This window comes from Anser brachyrhynchus, assembly GCF_964034855.1.
Source record: "Anser brachyrhynchus genome assembly, chromosome: 1".
Classification (NCBI taxonomy): Eukaryota; Metazoa; Chordata; class Aves; order Anseriformes; family Anatidae; genus Anser; species Anser brachyrhynchus.
The window spans coordinates 99,905,113-99,927,381 of NC_137694.1; the positions used below are offsets into that span (position 1 = coordinate 99,905,113).

A 22,269-nucleotide genomic window follows, 5' to 3' on the forward strand; every position below is an offset into this window, starting at 1 on the left:
TTAAGATTTTTTTAAGATTTTTTTTTTTTTTTAAATAACAATTAAGAACTGTTTGTTAAGACAGGGAAAGTCTTAACAGACTTGCCTGTGGAAACACTCAGTGCTGCCCACGTGCACAAACACACTTTTTTTTTAAATAAAGAAGGTGATTTTTTTGCTGGTTCCTCATCCAAATGTACTGGCCTTTGCTATTGACGTGCCAGTTGTGTGTGCTTTTGTCAGAACAGCCCAGGACCTCCCCACTCCTGAATTTGCCATGTGTTCAACAGCAAAGGAGCTTTTTCGCTGGGATGAGGGAGGGACTCTCGTTTCACGTGAGCCATCCTGCACATCCTAAGGACCAAGTCAGCCTGGTCTTCAGCTGTGAGCGAAAAAGCCATCACCCACCAGTACCTCCCAGTGCTCTGGGTGTAGCCATTGTAAGATGGAGGAGGCCGAGGTCTGCTGGTGCCAGTATGGACCAGCAAGCTGTTTTCACTGGTCATATATTGGGAAACTAAAATATTTTAGTGGTTTTGTGCAGAGCTGCCCCCACCTCATCAGACATAACCCACAACACTTGGGTATCTTACCTGTCCCTGCAAGGAAGGCACTCAAATTCAAGTTGCCATTTCCTTCGTGAGGGGCCTTGCCTTGTTCAGTGGTTCAGTCACTGCAAACGTGGGTGCTAGGGGCAAAGGGGAGAGACTTTGCTGCCTGCCGTTCTTCACTGCTGCAATCCTTCCTCTTCTGCAACACCTTTTAACTTTTTATGGGTTTATCCCAAAAGAAGGCGGTCAAGAGGACTGGGCACTTCTGGCTGTGTAAGTAGAAGATGAAGATAAAATGATCCTCTTTGTGGGCAAAGAGAACTAGAAGAAACTGTAACGGGACGAATGGAAGAGAGAAAGAGGGCCCCATCAAGAGTGGCAGCCATATGAGTGGCAGCCCTTTCTCTCATAACTCAAGGGAAATTTTCCATAAATCACCAACACCAGGCCATCAGCTGCAGTATGAGCTCAGACTTTCTAGCATCTTTATAAGCCTAAGCACAACTAATTTATTTTTTTCCCCAAAGCTCTGTTGCTTGATACACTGAAACATATGTGTGCCTGTGAAACACCTGTGCACCTGAACACATCTGCAGTGCTATTTGCAGGGTCTGTATCTTCTAAGTTATGTCCTCAGAGCATCAGATGCGCACAGGGCATATCAGACTAGAAGGATATCCTGTGTGGGAGGAGACGTACTGTATGGAAAGTACACAGGCAATTGGGATGCCTAGGGACAGTGCCATTTGGGAAAGGCAATAGAGTAATTCTTCATTATTCTTCATGTTTATAGACAGTGATGGGACTTTGCAATGACTGACCTGGTGCTGCAGGGCCTTTGTAGGCTGCTAAAGAAGTTACCATGTGCAGGATAAAATCTTGCACACTTTACTCCTGAGAATAGCCCCAGGGTAAAGATAAGCATGTACTTTTCTCTGGTGAGCAACATAAGCAGCATTTGTCCCTTAATCACAGACTAAGAGACTACTAAACTGCCAGTTTAGCCTGTTCTTTTTTCTTACCTATGTGCATGAAGGAGTCTTGAGTCCAGCTTGCTCCCTCTCTCTCTAAGCTGGGGTTCTCCAGCAAACCCCTGGTTGAAATTATTTAAAGGGAAGAGCAGAAGGCTGGTGCATGGAGGAGGGAACCTGAGAGCACACTGCATTTCAAGCCTTCCAAAAGTCTCCATCCACCAAGTCCTCTGGGATGGGCCCGAGTTGTTCTCAATGCCAGTGTGAACACCCCCATGGTTTCCCCAAACACACTTGGCTTGAGGCTTCCAGGCAGCGTTTATGCATCATAAAGAAGCAAGAAAGGGCAAACATATAATAGCTGACTTGGGGCTTTGCTATCCTGTCTATTAGTCTAGCAGATTGTGCCTCAGAAGTGCTCTGTTTGACTGTTTGATCTTCAATGAGGAGGTAGCACAGCCTACAGTCATCTGCCACGTCAGCACAGTATTCATTCATATGCATAGAGATACACAGATATATAGCTGCGTGTTCATGCTGGCACCTTCCACCAATGGGACATGGCACATGTAGAAGTATATCAGTACTTCAGCCTTTTTATACCAGTAATTTCCAATTTCTATTTCAGCTCATGTATAGAGAGAAAGAGAGAGACAAAGAGACTGACCAACAGGCAGGAAAAAAAAGAAATCTGTAAAATCTTGCTTTGCAGTTCATCCAGTAAAGGAAATATATGGTGTGTAAACCTTGTTTCTCATCAGGCTAATTCGCATTCATATAGTGAGCTCTGATTCTCCTGCCCCTTGCGCTGTAATTTCCACTAACATCACTTATCTCTGACATGAGTCAGTAAAAGAAAGACCAGAACAATGTTTTTTGTCTGTTTCAAGAGAGGACATGTGTACCCTATCTTTGCTAACGAGTCTGAATGACTGGAAAATATATTTATAAATGTATTTATAAAGATAAAGCTGTCTCCAAGCTCTCCATTCATTGCACTATTGTCAAACCTAATAAGCTAAGACAATTGAAATCTGCTGGCATGGGAAAGCAGGGAGACCTAACTGTTGAAGTGACCTGCACATGGATGGAGCTGCACTCGCTAGGACTGAGTAGCTTTGTATGATGTGACACCGTTGGCTTTGAAATGACGCCTTGAGCTCCTCAGTCTGCAGTAAAAAGAGCTTCTCACAGGCTACCATGGGACATCTCAGCCTCTAAGCAGGGAGCGACTTTGCAAGTGAATATGTTAAGGCCAAACAGCTCGAATGCTTTCGCTGCTCATAGCCCAAATCACTTTATCCAGCATCTAATGTGGTTGGATGGATATGTTCCCTCCTAGCAGCTTGGTCATGGGAAAAGATGCTATGTGGAATTTAAGTTAAAAGTCAGATAAAGCTTGGAAGGTCATGGGGAATAGGGGGCTTCAGGGTGAGCCCCTCAGAATGTTTCCATGGGCAGGAGTATGCTATCTCGTGAACCACCTTTAATCCAGCTGAAGCTCACCTGAAAGGGAAGGTAGACCCAGCACAGACTTGGCTGAAGAAGTTTGTAACTGGCCTGGGGTCTGCTCTGGTGTTTCTCTGAGTTTTAGAACCAATGGTTTGGTTCAGTGCTGTGGTGTTCAGCCTCCAGAGTTTGGGTTCAGGCCTGAATCAGCCTTTCCAGCATTCAAAAACTTCCAAATTCAAGAACCTCCAAGCTGTGATGTCCTGTATCACACCACCTGCCCTACCTTTTGCTTGATATGAGTATCCTGTTTTTTTATGGACTCTGAAAATTAACTAGCGTCCCTAAAACCTTCCTCCCCTCCCAAACCTTTTTGCTGCTCCTAGCATGTTAATGAGTTGCTATGGTCTCGTGCAGCAGAACTTGCAAGAGTCGGTGGTCTTGGCAGAGTAGCTGCAAAGGGCATTTTGTTTAATAAAAGGGCTAAACTTTGCAGTGACCTTCCCTATGTCTTGGAGTGAGACTTGGTCTTTGCATGTGCATGCAGGGCCAATGAGCACGGAAAATGCAAATTGGCTCCCTGTGTCCCTCTGGCAGCGAGCAGGCGGGCGCTTTCCTCCTGCACTGGGCACTGGGGCAGGTTCCCTGCAGATTCCTATTGTCCTTCCTAAGGAGGCATGATTTACAGCGGTGCTGGGTGCCTGCCGGTGCCACCCGCTGCGGGGGCAGTTCTGCTGGCTCAGCACCGCTGAGAATCAGGCCGGGGGTCCCAGCAAGGGCGGGGAGAGCGGGGCAGGGGGGAAAGGAGGAGCAGGCGGTGCTTGCTGACGCTCAAACACAGGTCTTCCAACGGAGGGACCTGCCGCGGGGGGAGGCCTCTCGGCCCCCACAAGTCAAACTGTACAGAGTCACAATTAGTCGTCGTCATCGTCGTCGTCATCATCATCATCATCATCGTCATCGTCATCATCGTCGTCGTCATCATCGTCGTCATCATCATCATCGTCGTCTTCAGTATTTATCTTCCCAGAAAGCACGTCTTCTATCCAGTCCTCCAGCTCCTCGGCTGAGGGCAGATCATCATCGTCTCTGATCTCCATCCAGACGCTGTCAGCCTGCAAAGAGATCAGATTCGTTGCTGTTGTGGTGATAAGGGCTGGGCACCGGCTAGGATGCAGGGATGGTGGTGGTATTAGCTCCCTCCCTACTGCCTGTGGGCAGGACCAGCCACAATATCTCTCTGCCAAAATTACCACTCCCGCACGATGTGACATTGCATCTGATTGCGAGCAGTGGGACTGCTTGATGGGTCTACAGGAGTGTGTGGTGCTGTTCGCCCCATGTTAGATTCCTGTTCCTACTCCTGCACTGCTTACACCTGTCAGCAAGAGCTGGACTATGGGTCTTTACATGGACTATGGGTCCCCCCTGCTCTTTCTCTCCAGCTGTCTGCATTACTTCCATAAACTGGAGGGGTAAAGGGTGGGGTTCAGTAACAACACATCTGAAATGCAGTAAGAATGTGCTGCCTAATTGCAGCTATTAGCCAGGGACAGGAAGCACAGCTTAGATTATCTCTGAGACCCGGAAATGAAAGATTTTCCCTCTGCTTTGCTACAGGTTCCTTGGGCAAACACCCGAGTAAGCCCTTTTCCCTTCACTGTCCCCTCTCTGCAAAACAGGATCAGCCTCCTATTTCACAGAGGTGCTGTCAGGTTACCTCATTCAGCGTTTGATGTTGCAGAAGCAAGAGCTTTTCATATGCTGGGGGCTTTCTTATGCTGTATTTCTTCTACAATATTTCCCTCCTTAAACTGAGCAAGCAGCTCTTACTTCATGCAAATGACCTTGTCCCTGACCCCAGGACAGTTCCTGTGGCAAAAAGGGGCAGATTCAGACAAACTGGAGGGGAGTGGGCACATTGCATCTAGAGAAGATCCTCTGCAAAAAGAGCAGCAATGTTCTGCAGCGTGTCATGGCACTAGTCCTGAGCCACAACAATGCGATGGGGCCAGTGGGGGCCTCTGGGAGCTCTGCTGTTTGCATTGGCAGGTTTTTAGAGAAGTGATGGGGTCACAGGGGTTATGTCCACTGAAGCCAACAGGAGTGTTTATTTGTTCTCTGCTGTGTAAGCCTCACTTTGTACCTGTGTAACTCCACTGAAAGCCGTGATGTAACACTGAAATAGCGAAATGAGCTCAATGTTTGTTTTAGATATCACCAGCCAACCTAGAACTTTCTTAAATCTCTCTCTTGAGGAATAGAAAACAGACTTAAGAGGAAAGAAGTAAAACCTGCAAATACTATAATCAACAATCTGAAACATTTACTATATCAAATCTAGATAAAGTATGAGTTTCTACAGGTCTCTTAGTGGCTGTCAGATAATAAGGCATATGTTCCTGCCTATTACTGCTTTGTAAATGATTCTCTTGCTGCTGACAGTCCTCCTTCCACGAATTTCCATTGATAGCTGTTTAATGTCACTTTGACGTGACTTAAACACAGCCAACTGCAGCAAATACAGCAAAAAGATATATCATGGGCTAGTAATATAGGGAAAAAATGGAAGGCTTGGGCTCTATTTCTGGCTTGTCTGTTCCTCTATCTCATGATGGTAGGTGACAGATGCTACCTTGGCTCTCTTCCTTTTTCTTTGTCTGCCCAATCGTCTGACAGATGCTGCTCTAAAACACAGGGCACATCCAGCCAGCACTGCACCTAATCTGTATCTCCTAAACCAACATGAGCACCTCCTTCTCATTCCCTTCAACAGGATGGGCAAAATCCAGGGTCTTTGCTTTCTTTATAACCCCATCACTTTGCCTTCCCTACCACTGTGCACAGGCAACCTGACATCAGACCCAGAGCTCTCTAGCTTGAAGGTAGATGGGTAGGTGGACATGTCTCCTCCTCCCACCCCTGACCCTCCAGCACCTCTTGCACAGTGGTGGCTGAGGCGGAGGATGGCCTGGACAAACCCTAGTACACCCTCTTCACCCCAGCAGGATCCCTCATTTACCAGATTATGTCATATTCTCATCACAGCTGTGCATTTATTTATTCATTTTTGATCTGTGAGGTTGCTCCCTGTCATCTGCTGGGGACCATCTTTCCCTCCTACACACAAGCTGTGCTTTTCTGCTTCTGCTGCAAAAACACCCTCCTTTTTTCCCCATTTCTCTGTCCTGAGCACAGCTTTTCCTCCACAAACCCAGCCAGGTCCAGTCAGAGCAGCATGGACAAAGATGCATGGACAAAGGCGCATGCTGCAGGGCAGGGTAGAAATGTGAGACCTTGAAAGTGAAACCTGGCAAAGCCCTAAAGCTCAGACCACAGGGATGGTCTTGTCCTTGGCAGAAGTGTGTTGTGTGCAACTCAGCAGCAGAAATATGCTCAGACTGAAACCCCAACGTTGGAGGTGTTAGAACTCCACTTGAACATGGGGATGAGGAGGTCCTGATGCTTCTTCCTCAGGGAAAAAGCCTGGTCTCCTTGCACTTGGTAGAAATCCTACTGATGCCAGCAGATCTGTTTTCTGCCTTGGGCCCCATCATTTTGAGCACTCTAATCTTGGGATTGCTGGATTTTCGGACACATGCTACTCACGTCTGTGACGTTCACCACGCCGATCTGTGGCCTGAACAGGTCAATCTTGAAGGTCTTCTCCCAGTAAGTGATCAGCTGCGGGAGCGAGAAACAAAACTCAACCAGGACCTTTGCAATACCCCTTTGTCTAAATTCAGGTGGACAGCCCGTGGGGAGGGGACCACACATGGAGGCAGGAGGGAAGAGAGGCCACCCAAATGAGTAGCTCCCAGTGATAGCCCCTAGTCCTGTGTCCCTTCCTTTGCAGCCTGTGCATGGGCTGGGGCGATTCCTGTGCTCCTGTGTGTGTGCACACATCCAGGCACCAAACCAAGGAAGGAAACCAGCCCCTGCCACTCACCAGAGGAAAGTCGTCGGGGTCAATCCACACAATGCTCAGGTCGGGATTATCGGTGTTGTCCCTGGCAACCTGCTTCAGGATTTCCAGGAACTCAAAGCCGTCTGAAATGACAGAAGAACCTCTACAGCCCTCTCCCACAAACACCCAGCTACTTTTGCTTGTGTGTTTTTTGACTTCCCTCACCCTCTGTGAATGCAGGAGTTGTTTATAATTCTCATTAAAACGCTGTCTCCCTGCCTTTTCTTCTGATAATAAGGCTTTTAATTTGGAGCATCCTCCTCGGGTATTGAAATTAGTTACACATGAATTAAGCCTCATAATCCCTCCACAGAGTGGAACATTGTCACTGTTTTCTTGTGGCAAGGGAGGAGCTGAGCTCCTGAGAGGCTGAAGCTTTTCGGCATGCTGATGGCATTGAAAATCACCGATTCCACGGCTTTTCAGGAACCAGTGCCCACGGGTTTCCTGCGTGCATGTGACAAAAACAGCCCTCAGCACATTCCCAATTCACACAGCAAGACAGACTCAGAGTTAGGGACAGATCTCGGTGCCCGGGCCTCTGCTTCCTTGCTGGTTGTGGGAGTTGTGGGAGTCATGCGAGGAGGAAAATGGCCTCCTACCTGGGTCATCTTCTTCAGCGAAGGCCACGATATGGATTCCTTCCATGTCATCCTCCTGCAAACAACAAAAATATTCTTATTGATGGTCCAGAGAGAGAGGACAGGGTGGTTTCTGGAGACGAGGAGTGGTGGGATACCTTTGAACACACAGCACAGTCGCAAAAGGAGGCCCCACTGAGACACCAGAAATGGGAGCCGAGGTGAGGCTGGGTTGTGGAAGCAGCAGGCACTGAACCAGGTTATTTGGGTAGCATTGCTGAAGTCCTGTGACTAAAAATGAGGTGGGCACTGTGATGGCAAAAGCAAGAGAGCTTCTGATGGTGTGGGGCAAAACCTTGCTTGCAGAGAATGTTGAGGACCCACTAGCATGGGAATAGGGGCTCACCCACCATGCGCAAAGTCACCTAACCTTGTCAATTTGCAACTGCTTCTGGGACTACAAATATCTCCCCTATCACGCTCAGCCCCCAAACATCCTCCTTCAGGGCCAATGAAGGAGGTTCCCTCCTGTTTTGGGAGGTGAGGTGGCTTATTTGGCATTGCTTGTGTAGGGAGGGGTCTCTGCTTTATGTGAGGGTCTCTGAACAGTGAAGGGCATTGAGTGGGAGGCTCAATTTGAGGCTAAAATGAGTTGGGAATAGAAATGACAGCCTGGGAGGCTGCTTCTCTCCATGAGACACGTGAGCAATGGTTAATGATATTGGCAAAGGCCAATCGATCTGCCGGCTGCTTCATCATCCGCCTGCTATGAATGTCATCTCCCACGGAACGGCTTCACGTTCCTCACCCGCTGCTGGTCCTGGTTTCCATTTCAATTGGTTTTAATGCGAGAAGAAATTCCCATCTAAATGCTAATTTCTTTTCCATTCTGAGCCCAGAGGTGACAAAGCCACCATCAAAAACTGAAAGGAAAAAAAAAAACCTGAAAGATTAAGTGGAAAACATTATCTTTAAAAACAATAGCAGGTGTTGGGCCTTTGCTGGTGTCTTTGGGGAATATGTTTTCACAGGAGCATTCTGGGCAGATTTACTTTGGGATTCAGACCACTTACAGCTGGCAAAATCTATAACATTGCTTTTTCTCCGTATTTGCCAGCAGCAGTGTCAGACAGAAAAATACAAATATATATAAAACCTATATATATATTTAAAAGTATATATATTGTTATCTAATATATCTATATTCTGACCTCCAATGCAACAAATAAAACTGGAGTAACTCCAGTGAAGCCACTCTGAACTTGCATCAAGACCAGAACCCAGCCTGTCATGGTGTCGATGCAGGTCTCCTGCTTGTAGCAGAGGCGAGCTCTGTATTCCTATGCTGTTTTTCAAGCAAATATCCTACCACTGACAATTCATACTTCTCTGGAGGTTATTTTAGAATGTATTCAGTATGAAATTAAAATCACTGCCTGTGAAATTTGGGTCCCACTGAAGCCCACGAAAATAACTTTGAGGGACTTCAATGGATCTAGGAAGCCATATTCTACACAGAATCTGTATTTCAAAACAAATAAAAACCTATCACGCCTTAGTGACTCATAACTCCTAATACAGTTTTATTACCTCTTGCCTTGTTGTATTAAAGATTCCCAGGGTTTTTGGTGCTTCTGAGTCCCACGGCATTTCATGTTGTATATCGAATGCTGTTAAAACTGCTGTACTGAGATTTTTGGAGGAATGACTGCAACTACTCTAACATCTATAAGGCACCTGCTCAGCTTTTTTTTCCCAGTGTTCAGCTGGCACTTAAAGTTCCCTAAATGGCTATTAACATCTTATTCATTCACAGCAAAGGAATAATTTGTAATACACAATTTTTCTTTAATTTTGACCCTATCCTTCCTCCCCTGCTTTGCAGACCAGGAGAGACCTGTGCATGCTATCTTTTCAAAACTGCTAGTTAGTTCTTCATGACTGCTGACTTGCAGCTTTCTCACACTGTGAGAAGAGCAATCAACAGATGATTTGCTCTGCAATCTATATAATTAGCTGAATTGCCTGCCCTCGATTGTGTTTTGAATTGTACAGCTGCTCCAGCACAACTTCCATGAGTCATCCATTCGGTATAATCTCCGTAACTCCCCCAGTGAGAAGGCCACCCTGGTCGCTCCACCACCATCACTGACGCCCATTAGATAATCCTTCTCAAGGGTGCTCTGCATCTCTATTCCATGGTTGCTACAGAGATAATCAAAAACAGATACTTTGGGGCGGCTGGAATAGTTACTTAACTGAGACTAGCTTCTGGTCTTCCATTTCTGGGGGAGAATAGTTGGTTCTTGGGAATTAATTATTTATGATACTGAGAAACTTTTTGTTGCTGTTGTGTTTTTTTTTTCTTTTCTCGTTTTATTTATTTATTTATTTATTTTGCTCAGCCGGAGGCCGGGTCTTTGGAGAAGTGGTTCAGTAGCCAGAATGGGTTTGTTTCTTTCTGGAAGCTAGTAGGGGATGCAAGGCTCCCCACCCACATGTGCTTACCCACGTCTCAAACATGTCTTCTGGACGCAACTTCCGCAAGGTGGCTCTGAAAAGAGGACAAAAAGGCTCTTTGAGGACACATCCAGCACTGTCACACAACAACAATGCTGGTGTCAAGGTCAGGGTCACCATGGCACATTTGATCAGTGGCTGGAGTCAGAACTGTAAGCCACCACATTTTGAACGTGAACCTGGGGGCAGAGAGGGTCAACTTCTGCTTTCATGCATGGTGATAAAACCCTGCCCTTGCCCCTCTGGAGTCAGTGCAGACGTTATTTGTGCTCGGGAAGATGAGACGCCTCTCTGTGCTGGGACATGCTAGGGAATCAGTGCCACACATGGCAGATTGTTCTGTCCATGCTGAGAGCGTGAGCTGGCCCATTCACTTTTGTTTTGCAGTCCCTGGGCTGTTCACACTCTTGTTTTCCTATGGGGCCTTGTTCCCTTTTTCTGTCAGTTCCACCCCAGCTTAATTCCACCATAAAAGTCTCCCCAGACTCTGCTGAAGCAAAAAATAACCTCTGGCAAGAAGAATTATATCATAATAACCAATGGAACGAACATTTAAATCGCAAGACCAACCAAAGGAATTTTTTTTGAGAAGTAGTTCAAACAGGGTGAAAAAAAGGAATAGTAAATATTTTTGGACACATCCAAAGCAGGAAGCCTGTCAGAAAGCCTGGCAGGTTGAGAGGTGAGCACCCAAGGGACACAAGCCCATAGCAGACAGCACAAGTGACCTTTTGCAGCTCTGCTGACTGTGGCATCAGTGTCCAGGGAGGTTCCCCCAGCACGGCAGCTCTTTGTGGCAGACCAGCCCCAAGAGCTGCTGCAAAGAGAAGTGTCAGTCGATGAGGGCCTAGGACAAATTGTTAAAGGGAGTGGCAGCATATGGCCAGGATGAGGTGGCATTAAGGAGATGTGTAACCTGTCGCTTTGGTTTGCCTCACTACCAGAGCAGTGGAGATTCACATTTTTAAAGGTTCCTAAGGGCTCTGAGGAGCCAATTAAGATTCACAGCATATGCTTTGACATGATCATATGCATAACATATTTTTACATAATCTGAAAAAGCTGGGAAATAGGAAGATGACAGCATTTGCTTATCATATCCAATTACTCAGACGGCCAACACCAAGCCTGACGGTGAGGAGTCACAGAGGCGTCTCCTGAGACTCGAGTGTCTGCATGATGGATAGACATATAGGAAGTAACGCACTTGCAGAAAAACAACCCTGATTGTACAGGTGCAGCAACGGGCTCTAAATTGGTTATCATCAATTATTGCCTCTCAGCGAAGAGGCCCAGGTGTCACAAACTGAGAACGCAGCAGCTCCAAAGGCAAAAGGCAAAAAGAAGTTTGCAAATGGTTAGGAAATGGCTGAAGAGCAAAACACATTGTATTGTTATGGCAATGGACAACTCCACTGTGCACCCCCCACACTGAATTCATTTGTGTTTCGGATCGTCTCTTCACGAAAATCTTATGGGACAACTAAAACAGGTACGTGGAAACATGGCAGTGGTAAACAAAGGTATGGAATGGCCGCTGTTTCACAGAGAGTAACCGGATGAGACCTTTTTGTGTTGAAAAATATGTGACTGAAGAGGGGTTTGGCAGGGGTGTAAAAAATGTCAGGAATGATAAAAAGAATTGAAACAGGGAATGGCTAGTCATTGTTCCTCATAGCACAAGAGCTAGCAGGCATACAGAGAAATTATCAGGTGGCAGGCATAAACTGAACAAAGAGGAATATTTGTATGATGCAATGCATAGTTCGCCAGTGGACCACATTACAACTGGATACTTTCAGCATCAAAGTAGAAATGAGGTAAAAAATGACAAAAATCAAAGAAATAGCCACTAAGCACAAGGTCAAGGATAAAATTTTTGACCCAGAAAACGTCCTCATTGCTCTTTGTCAGAAACTAGAGATTATGTTGAAAGAATGCACAGTAATGTACTTGTACATGGCTTTTCAGATGCTTTCCCTAGCCATTTTAGGGGGGAAGGTCTTGGAGGAAGGAAGCTTGGAGCAAAGGACTTTGAGCACGCCAATATATGCTGATGTCAGTGGAGTTACTCCAGATTTACACCAGTTAGTCCCCTGTGCTAAAGAGATCAGAGTAAATGCATTTTAGGTGATTTCAGGAAGCAGAATTCAGCCCCATGTTGCTACACCAAAATGGGGGGGGGGTTCCCCAAAATGCTGGTCCACCCCCAGCATTTTGCACAGGTAATCAAAGTATTCTAACCAGAGCAGGCATCCAATTCCTTGAGATTCCTTTAAATCCCCTTCTGAGCCTTGGCACTGACAAAATAAATGGCTCTTACCGAGTGCAACATAGCATCTCAAAAAATGTAAGACATGGGGAGTTTTCACTGCAGTTCTGTGCTGATGGAGGGCTTGCCTTATTAGGCTAGCATTTAGCTGACTGCATTTAATCAGCCTCCTGATGCTGCTGCTGCTTGACAGAAACAGCTTGGGAAAGAAGATGGGAACGGCCAAGGTCAGGAAGTCCAGGAGGTCAGCAAAGTGACCTGAGAGTACGTGGGAAATAGAGGACCCCTTCATACCTTAAAAAAAAAAAAAAAAAAAAAAAAAAAAAAAAAAAAAGCAGAGATCTGTCTCCAAGTTGCAGATTCAAGACACAAGCTCCTGTCTCTAAACCTTGTGTATGTGTGTGAATACAAATCTCCCTACTTGTGGTGCCCTAGCAGCATCAATGGCCCTGTTTTTCTTTAGCTCTTTTCTGGTCCCTTGTATTTTTTAAGGGTGCAAAAATGCAGAGCTTCACAGATAGCTGTGCCCTTGTATTTAACTCCATGTGTTTATGTGGGATCAGGGAGTGGAAAGAGCCATCAAAATCTCAAGCATGGGTCAGCAAACAGCCAAAATGTGGTAGTCACCCTCAGTTTTACTGAGAAGGGCTGCCCTGGAGGGTCAAGCCTGTGATGATGGACACCTTTGCCTACTTCCCGTGGCCAGGAGCATCCTGTACACCACGTACCTTTTGTGTTCCTTCACGAATTCAACCAGCTCCTCTTCCGTGTAAGGCTTATCGGGGATGTGAACAGGCTCGTCCATGAACGGTTCGTAGAAGTCCACCTCGTTCATCTTCAGACCTAGCTTCTTGGCGACCTGTTGCAGGGCAGATGGCCACAGGTGAGTGAGCCTGAGGTGCCTCCTGGCCCACCCAGAGCCTCTGCTGGTGGCAGAGCTGAGGTCAAGGCGCTTTCTCTCTCATAGCATGCACTCTTAGGGGTGGCCAGCAAAACATGTGTGAGTCTTGCTATAAAAACCACTGATGCTTTCTGCACTACTATTGTCAAGCACTGGGGCAGAGCAAGGCCAAAGTCCAAGTCTCACAAGCCTAATGGAGCTGGTTACGGACCTGACTTCATGCTGCAGAAACGGCCTTTCGTCTTGGAACAGGGCCAAACCCAAAAGCAGACACAAATACCACAAGTTACAGGAATGCTCAAAACAAGGAGCTGGAGCCAGATATTAAGTCTGGGAACATCCTGAGCCTCTGAAAAACACCATGTAAGTGGTAGATATGGAAGTTAAAGGAAAAGCAAGGTTTTGTGATAAACACAGGATCTGTTTGCACCTTATGCCTCTTCTGTTCCATTTTTTTCTACGACCCCTATTTGAGCATCTCCCATTTATTCCACAGAGCAGCTCATTGCTGTTTATGTGTTGAACACAAGGAGCATGAAGTAGGAGTACACCTATCTCATCTGTCTGAGATTCGAGAGCCTCAAACAGAAAAGCAGATGAGCCTCAGCAGAGCAAAGGACTCCCGCTTCTCATTCCTGCATGCCAGCCTTGCTCCATCCTTGCAGTGACATGCCCACTGTGAAGGTGATGCAGCAGCTCATGGCCCGGGAGGGCCGGGGCCAGCTGCAGAGATGGAGGAAGGTATAGCTGAGCTCTGATGGCTGGATGGCTCCCTTGGTCCACAAATTCACAGAACAGTGAGGTTGGAAGGGACCTCTGGAGGTCATCTGGCCCAACAACCCTGTTCAAGCAGGGTATCCTACAGCAGGACTCCCAGGACCACGTTCTCTCATTCTTTGCACCAGTGCACCCAAAACACAACACCCAGAGATTTAGGGAAGGCTTACTCTTAACTTCTTACTTCAGAGCCTAGACCTTTGCAACTGAAAAGATCTAAGCTGTGCAGAAAGGAGGCTGTGAGCTCCCGTGGATGCTTACCCCTTTGTCAAATGTGGCAAAGAATTTGATGTAGGGCTGGAAGTGTTCAGCAGCTTCCTCGAATGCCTTGTAATCTGGAAGGAGAAAAGGGGAATGAAGAAAAGATGTCATAGACAGCTGGTCTCGCTCTGATCAGCGCAGAAGGCACAAGGGAAGAGCAATTATAAATTATTACAAGATACAGCAGATGACAGCACTGTGTTTCTTCCACTCTTCCAGGGTTTACAAACAAGAACCATTTCACGTGGGGCAAACGGGACATGCTTTGTGCAGCCCTACAGGGCTCAGGAAAACTACAGATCCCAGCGTGCCACACAGAGCAGGGGCTGCAATCAGCACAAAAACCCTGGGAAATGCAAGGAGGTGCTCCAGCACTGGGGCCAGGCTGCCCAAAGTTGTCTTGCTTGCTGCTGCTTTACATTTCTCAAGATGGTACTTAATGTGTACCTCATCCTCCAGCAACTATTGCACTGCAGCATCTCTTGCCCTTAATGTTCATGAGCAGGAACCAATGACCCCCCAGCGCCCCCACCAAGGCTCCAAGTCCCTCAAGGGACACATGCATCTTACGTTCAGAGTCTTCTCCTTTGAAGTAGCCAATGAGTTTGATTTCTTCATCAATTTGGTCAAAGGCCTGAAGCTCCAGCTTGCTGTTTATGATCTCCACGGGGTCTTCTAGCAGCTGCCACGACAAATGCATTTGATAACACCAACCTGTGACTGGCACACTGTGTCTCTAGCAGACTAAGAAAGATATCACCAAGTTTCTCTGCTTGGTGCTCTTTGCCTTAATGCAAGGAACCAAGAGGCATAGGTCACCTTCAGAGGGAGCTCTTAGTAGGTTCACTGCACAGGCTGGTGCATCAAGAGGGAGGCTGAGAGAGGTCAGGGTAGCCCAAATAGATGATGAGGGACTGTTGTGATGAGAGAGAAGGGGTAGCAGTTGCAGCTGGCTTTGGAGAGGCTGAGAGGAAGGGAGAACAGTTGAAAGGGGCTGGTATGGGGACTGTGGGCTTCTTTGAAAGATGGATATATTTATTTTTAAGTGTAATTTGTTGGAAGAACTGATTACAAAGAACATGCTTTTGGAAAACGTTAAAAAGGGCATGCTAAAGGGTGGCCAAATGATGTTTTGGAGCAGTGGAAAGACTGGAAGTGTATTTTCCATACTGATCTACCTATTCAGAGTGGGTTAAACCCATGCTTCGGCCCCAGATACATCACACTTTTGATGAGGAAGTTGGAAGATCAATCTACCATATCATTAGTCCAAACTTTGTTTCTTAAATAACCACTGCTGGTAAAAGGATTTGGTCAGATCATATTTTTGCCAAGCAACACTGGTTTTAACAGGTGTGGCTTCACTAGAAAAACATGCAGGCAGGCCACGGTAAAGCCTGTAGAGGACCACTGGGTTTGTTTTCCTTTGAGATCAGGCTGCCCAGGCACTGCAGATGCATTTGCTTTTATTACCCTGCTTTTCTAGTTGTTTTCCCTCGCGTGGAAAACACACGAACAGAAGTCCTTGCTCTCCCTTTTTGTTCACAGAACATGATTTATCAGCAGCACACCACAAAGCACAGCCAACAGAGCTTCACAAAGTGCCTTACACTGCACCCCTCATCAGTGGGGAGGGAGAGACCCTACTTCTGTCCCCAAGGCCACCTGCATGTGTTTTGCCCATCATGTCTAATGCGTGTGGCCACAAATGCATTGCTGAAGGGGAGCTGAGGGTCTAGGGAGCTGTTTCTCTTCCCCAGCCTTGCTCTTCTCTAGTTTTTGGCGGTGCAATTGAGTAAGCTTGCTGAAGAGGCAGCAGCACGCTGCGTTGTTTGTGTGGTTGGGTCCAGAAATGGGCAAGTAGTTTGCAACATTTATTTTTTTCAATGAATTGAGCTGTTTTTAGTTGTTCCATGGGAATTATACTTCTTTTATGGTTTTTGAAAATAACTCTTATCTTCTGCTCTTAGAAAAGAGTGAAGGATTTTGCAAATGTCAAAGTGTTTGCATGCCAGCTTGCTAACTGGGGTGGGGGACTAGCTCTCTAGTCAAGCAATCAAACACTCCATAAACAGGAAAGGGAGCAAAGTGTCTTTAAGATATAAGTGGTTGGTGGGATATAAAGATATTGGCTTTTCTGGCAACTCATGGTCAGACAAGTATTTAGGAAGTTGGCGAACAATATAATTTGTATGCCAGTGTGCAGCATACAGGGATGGAGTTTCAAATAAAAATAACCTCTGTTTTTTAGCAAAGTTGAGTATTTTCAAGGTCTTCTCTGGGAAGCTTTGTCTAGCTCTGAGCTTATCTGTGCTTACATCCAAGAGGAATTCCACCAAGACATCTGTGGCCAGCTCCCCATCAAATTCAATCAACCGCTCCTCCTTAAAGACGTAGAGACTTCCCTCTTCAACCAAGCCTGAAAGGAGGAGACAGGAAACATCATGTGGACAACACATCACTAAAAGCATCACTCTTTTTACCACGGAGCATCTTGCTGGTTACTCTGGCAACACCTCCTGGGAAAATGCAGTTGCCAGTCGTCTGAGTTGGTCCAGTCAGAAATAACCCTGGCAATCTCCTGGCTGGTGGGTCATGGCACGAGGGACAGACCTCAGCCTGAGCTTGCTCTACCACCCCAAATTTGACCAACCTGTCACTATATAGAAAATGGATCTTAGTGTGGGCTGTGCTCTCTGCCTAGAGAAGGCTCAGCTCTGTGAACATAAAAAGTGACCAGGAAGCCAAAGTGGGTTTTAAACTCTCTGAGGCTTAGCTAGCCTTGGCAAAAGTTGGAAGCATTTGGTAGAGAAGCTGCGGATGGCAGGCTGGCAGATTTGAATGGCAGATCACTGTGGAGGCTCCAAAATCAGGTGCCCTGCACTCCTGCACTGTGTGATGGCGGAGTACAACAGTCAGGGCTGCCAGTTTGTTGCCTCCTGGAGAGGCAGAAGCTCTCTGCTTTAGTTTAACTTCAACCTTCTCAACCTTGCCCCCAACCTGATCCTCCCCAGGTGTGCAGTTGCCACCATCACCCTCTCCATCCTGGTGACAAGGATTGGGCTGGCTTCTCGGGCTGGCATCACTCTTGCACTCTTCCCAAGCTGTTCCAGACGTATCAAACATGGGACTCACCTAGCTTTTTGGCAAGTTTGGCATCCTTCTTGGAGTCCACCATCCCAAACCCGATGCTCCTGGGCTCCAGGACCTGAGCTGCCAGCTGTGGGGGAGGAACCAAAGCCCAGCATTAGCAGCACGAATGCCAGAGGGTAGCTAAAGGACATTGTGGCCTGCCAGGGTGGCACAGCAGGCACAAGTGACCCATATTTTGCTTCCAGGCGGTGCCGATGGGTGGCATGCATCACATGCTGCCTCTTTGCTGAGATAAGGCTGCCTGGAGGTCACACGGGTTGGATTTCTTCCCACTGTGTCGCAGCGCCGAGCTTGCTGGTGAAACCATGTGCTGCCAGCTGCTCTTTCACACTTGGGCATTGGGAGAGCGCTCTCAGCTGCATCAGGGACACTGAAGCAGTGGGCACGGCTGGGAGAAAGACCTGCACCCGTGACACATGGACACTGCATATTATTTTAACTCTGGGAGTGCTGAGAGCCAGGGCACTGCAATGATTATGCATGATTTGGTGGCAAATGCTCCCTGGCCTTGCAAAAACAGGGTGGTGCTGCACTACCAGGTGCTCTTGGCCATACCCATGTCTCCTTTCTCCCTACAGCAGTCCCATATTGCTTTTCTTGATATCTCCGTGAAAGGAAACCTAAACCCAGAAGTGTTTAAATGCTCTGGCTTGTGTTGATCTGTGGGCGAGTCAGTGTGTAACGGCAGAGCAATAAAGCATCATGGCTGAGCTAACATCCAACGCAGTCCATTCTGCTGTAAAAGTTACATCTCCTGTCCTGGCTTCAGCCAGCCCCCTGTTCCAGGTCCCCATTTTTGCCCGGTTTCCTTAGGAAACCAGGCTAATCCCAGCCACACTCATGTTTGTCTCCTCGCAGCTTTGGAAACTGCTGCCCCGCTCCCATCATTTTTGATGAAGGGGCCTCTCGACGATATCAAGTTCCTGCCTGATTTGTGAAAATAGATATCCGAGGAAAGGAGAGACACGCTGCAAGTGCCCCGCGGTAGGACCCTGCGAATTCCACCCAGGCTCCTGGGACATGTGGCCGCCCTGGGAAGCGAGCGGATGGCTTCCTTAGCCCTGCCACAGGCACCCACCGGGGTGGTAACATCATCCTCAGACCACCGAGCAGCTGTAACACCCCCTCCTCCTCTTCCCCTGCCTCTCTGCGGATGCCTCCAATGCTGATGGCCTTCCTTGCCATTCCCACTATGTCCCCTGCCTTGGGGAGCATGCTGCTGTCCCATCACCCTCACAAAACCCTGCTGGATTTGGGGATGGGGAAGAGGGGTCGGAAGCCTCTGGGATGTCTCTGCCTCTGCTCAGCCACGGGAAGCTGGAGAGGGCAGCAGAAAAGTGGCTCCCAGAGAGGTGGCAGGCTGATTTATGATCGTTGCCCTCCTCCGGGGGCCATTTTGGTACCCCTCCTCTGGCCTCAAAGCCGGTTTGAATGTCAGCCGGTGCCACAGCACCTGTGGCCACGTGTCCCCTTGGCTCCCCTGCTATAAATAACCCCTGCCTGCAGCCGGCTGTGGCAAGAGCGAGCAGCGATCCAGTGCATCAAGGAGCAAAAGCCACGGGGCAGCTCCCCACACTGGCAATGCTCAGCCCTTCACCAAAATTTTGGGGAAGACAGCAGGCACTCTAGGCTCAGGGACTTTGCTCATGTGAAGGGAGGCAACCTTTATTTTGGAGAACATGGTTGTCTTCTCCTTTCCACCAAATACACATCCCCAGGCCTCTTCCAAAGCCCTCCAGAAAGACATTCTTCACCAACTATCACAGCCTCTTTCTCCAAAGGATGTCCCCTGCAGCAGTGTATACCCACATCTTCCTTTCAGATCTTCATCAAGGAACAGCAACATGCAATTACCGCAGCCTTAATCGCCCTGCAGCCATGTGGCCTCTTGTCTTTAGGGTGTGCTCCATATTATGGAGGAAACATGCAGTTTTACGGCTTTGAAATACAGGTGAGGCTTGCATGTTTAGGGCTCTTGCTTACAGGGGATGCTGCCTAAGTAGGGTAGCGCACTGGTCTGTATTTACATGTATATCAGTAATGCATCAGAACATTGGTACGACCAGTTCTGGTGCCCCATCTCCTGGCTCAGGCCACGGCCATCCATGTTAGAGCACCTGAGAGCAGCTGATAACCCAATAAAGCAGCAAGAGATGGACACCTCTCTTGAGCTCTCTAGACATGTGCAAGCAGGTAGTAGTGAGAGAAGTTGCTTTTTGTTCTCTTTTATGTGCATTTGTGCCTTTACTGGAAAAAGGGATGGAGCCAGCAGCTTTAGGGGACATTGTCAGTCACTCTCTGTGCTGAAGCAGGTGTGTAGAACAGCAAGAGATTCCTCAGTCAAAGCTTAAGGCTCTGGCCGTGCTGTGACCAGAAGTAAAACACAGAAGGACCAAGGGAAGAAAACTGTCCAGTCATTAAACACACTTGATCTAGCTCCAAGTTTAATGGCTACTTACTTATATCTATGTTAGTCATGTACATGCAGTTTGATCCCGATAGCTCTTGACTGCTGCAAGCAGGAGGTGGTTAGAGTTTCTTGGGGGTGTTTGAAGAAGCTCAGATATGTGCCTTCATCATGTGAGGCTGCAACACCTGCTACAGACAAGTGGTCGGGCATGAGTGGGGAGTGAGACATGTTTGCAAAAGAGGAATCTTTGATCAGGAGCAGCGTATGCAAACACGCAGCGTATGCAAGGTGGCTCTTCAGGGGCATGTATGTGAGCATACAAGCTTGCTGGGAAGGGGAAACGTGTCTAGAAAATGTGGACGACAGGATGACTTTCCTGTAGGCATGTTTGGAGGTGTCCCTCTGAGGAGGCTCACCCCAAGAGAAGATGGGTGTGCACAGGTGAGAGTGTGTACAGTGTGTGTGTTGATGAGAGTGTGCAGTGCGTACGTGTGGCTGCGAGGAGGGAGCTGTGAGCTCTGCGGGCAGCCTGCCCCCTTCGTTTGGGCTTTTGTGCTAACAAGATAAGGAGGCAAAGCGGTACAGGCTGTGCTCATCCGTGGAGTGCTGGGGTCCTGCACTGGGGAAATCTTTTTGCAACATGAGACTTGCTGCAGCTCTTTCCACTGTGGCAGCGCCCGGGGGCAGGGACCTTTGCAGGGTGCCAGTGCCTACGGTGGCATTTTCCAGTGCCAGCTATGTGGGGGCCGGACCTCGCTCCTGCCCTTGCTGCTTGCCAGTGGGGCAGGCAAGTCTGACCAGTGCCTAGGTGTGCGCGCATTCTCATACCTACATTTGAATCTCATCAGGCAGCAAAATATAGAGCGTGCCAGAGGCACAGCAGCTTGGCTGGTTGCCCCCTCCTCATTACAGTATCAAGCATTTATATATCCCCTTACAGTATTTTCTGATTCCATAATGCTAGCGGGATTCGAATGCAGATAATGTTTCTAATCTTGACAATCCTTTTGGCTCGGAACCGTGGGAGGGAGGTGGCTGTAATGTAAGAACACAGCTCCTCCTCCACCACCACCTCCTCCTCCCCCTCCTCCTCCTTCTTCTTTTCCTTCTCCTCCTTTTAAATCCATATTGCTTGAAGTCTTGTCCAGCCAGAGCCCTTGCCTTTGTGTCGGTCTCTATAGCGAGTAATGTAGCTTCCAACAGCTGCATGGGGAGGTGGAAGGGAGAAACTGCCCCAGAAGAACTGGACCTAACTGGTCATGCAGTCCCTGAGGTACAGCAGGAGTTTTGGGGCAGGTAAACCTGACTTAGAGCATCAGCAAAGACGGCAGGGGCTTGTAAGCTCATAACCCACACATATTTTGCAGACTTTCTCTCATGTGCATGAAGCCTGTGCAATGCACGCTTTCTAGCTATGGGATCACAAGCTGTGTCCTGTGCATCCTCAGGAACACGTGGTGTGAGTTTGGGAGCACTCCTCCTTTCTCCTGCTTCCCTCAGCTAACATCCAGCTTTCATTTGGGTAAGGATAGGGGACGGCACGGCTCTTTGGGATCTTTGAGAGGCGCCAGCCCAAAGTGATGCTTGAGGACCACCAAGTAAGCAAGCACCACCCTTGTCTTGGATAGTGTCAGCAGGTACTGTCAGTCTGAATAATGGGGACGTAAAGAAACAATTCCCTGCCAGAACATCTCAGCTTCATACCTGCCATACCTGTCTGAACTTAGGTGTATGGTGATGGGAAGCTTTCAGGGGATTTAATTAGACTCACAGTGTCCTTCTGAAATCTTTGGTTACAGAGCAGTAGAAGTGCCACCACTATAAATGTGACAGGCTGTCTGGCCACAATCCTCTTTCAGCTGCAGACAGCAGGGATTGTGCTGAACCTTGCATTTGGTGTTGGTTTTGCCGTCAAATGGCAGAAAAAATCCATCAGAGAGGGTTACAAATTGGAGTGGAAGGGGCTGGTGTCCCAGCACGGTCAGTTTTTCATTGTGGAATGACATTATGTCTTTCTGGCCTGGATTTTCATTCTTACTTTGCTAGCACCTGTCTGGTGTTCCCACAAACAGCAAGGCTGACCTTCCCCAGCCACCCAGGCACACAGATCTGGGTCTCTGTGAGAGCTGTCAGGAGTAAGCTTCTCCTAAGCATGGGGAGAATTTGTTTCCCAAGCTGGCAGTGATGGAAGAGCTAAATTCCAGCAATGCAGGGAGGAGAGGAACAGGAGATGATGAAGGTCCCTCAAGCAATGCATCCTCCTTTCCACTTTCTGCTCTTTCTTCCCTGTTTTCTTTAAAGCTGCAGTTTATGTTGATGTGAAGAATCTGGTTGATGTGAAGATGCTGGTGCTGATTCTGTTGATGACTTTATGTCCCAAAACATTAATATTTTTGTTTTCAGAAACAGGAGGAGGTGGCAAGAATCTAGGGTATGTCCCCAGTGGCTTGGAAGCCTTATGCAGGACTCACACCTTC

General features: G+C 47.8%; 1 protein-coding gene across 1 annotated transcript in view; it reads right to left on the reverse strand.

Moving 5' to 3' along the window:
• Positions 1-2,095: 2,095 nt before the first annotated feature.
• The window catches only part of CASQ2 (calsequestrin 2), a 28,717-nt gene continuing 8,543 nt past the window's right edge, over positions 2,096-22,269 (reverse strand). The window contains exons 2-11 of the mRNA XM_080575655.1: positions 17,365-17,449; positions 16,548-16,648; positions 14,800-14,911; positions 14,230-14,303; positions 13,019-13,149; positions 10,007-10,052; positions 7,520-7,574; positions 6,900-7,000; positions 6,560-6,634; positions 2,096-4,065 (exon numbers count right to left, since the gene is read on the reverse strand). Of these exons, the coding sequence (XP_080431781.1) occupies positions 3,865-4,065; positions 6,560-6,634; positions 6,900-7,000; positions 7,520-7,574; positions 10,007-10,052; positions 13,019-13,149; positions 14,230-14,303; positions 14,800-14,911; positions 16,548-16,648; positions 17,365-17,449 (981 nt within the window). The 3' untranslated portion in view covers positions 2,096-3,864. The remainder of the gene's footprint in view (positions 4,066-6,559; positions 6,635-6,899; positions 7,001-7,519; positions 7,575-10,006; positions 10,053-13,018; positions 13,150-14,229; positions 14,304-14,799; positions 14,912-16,547; positions 16,649-17,364; positions 17,450-22,269) is intronic.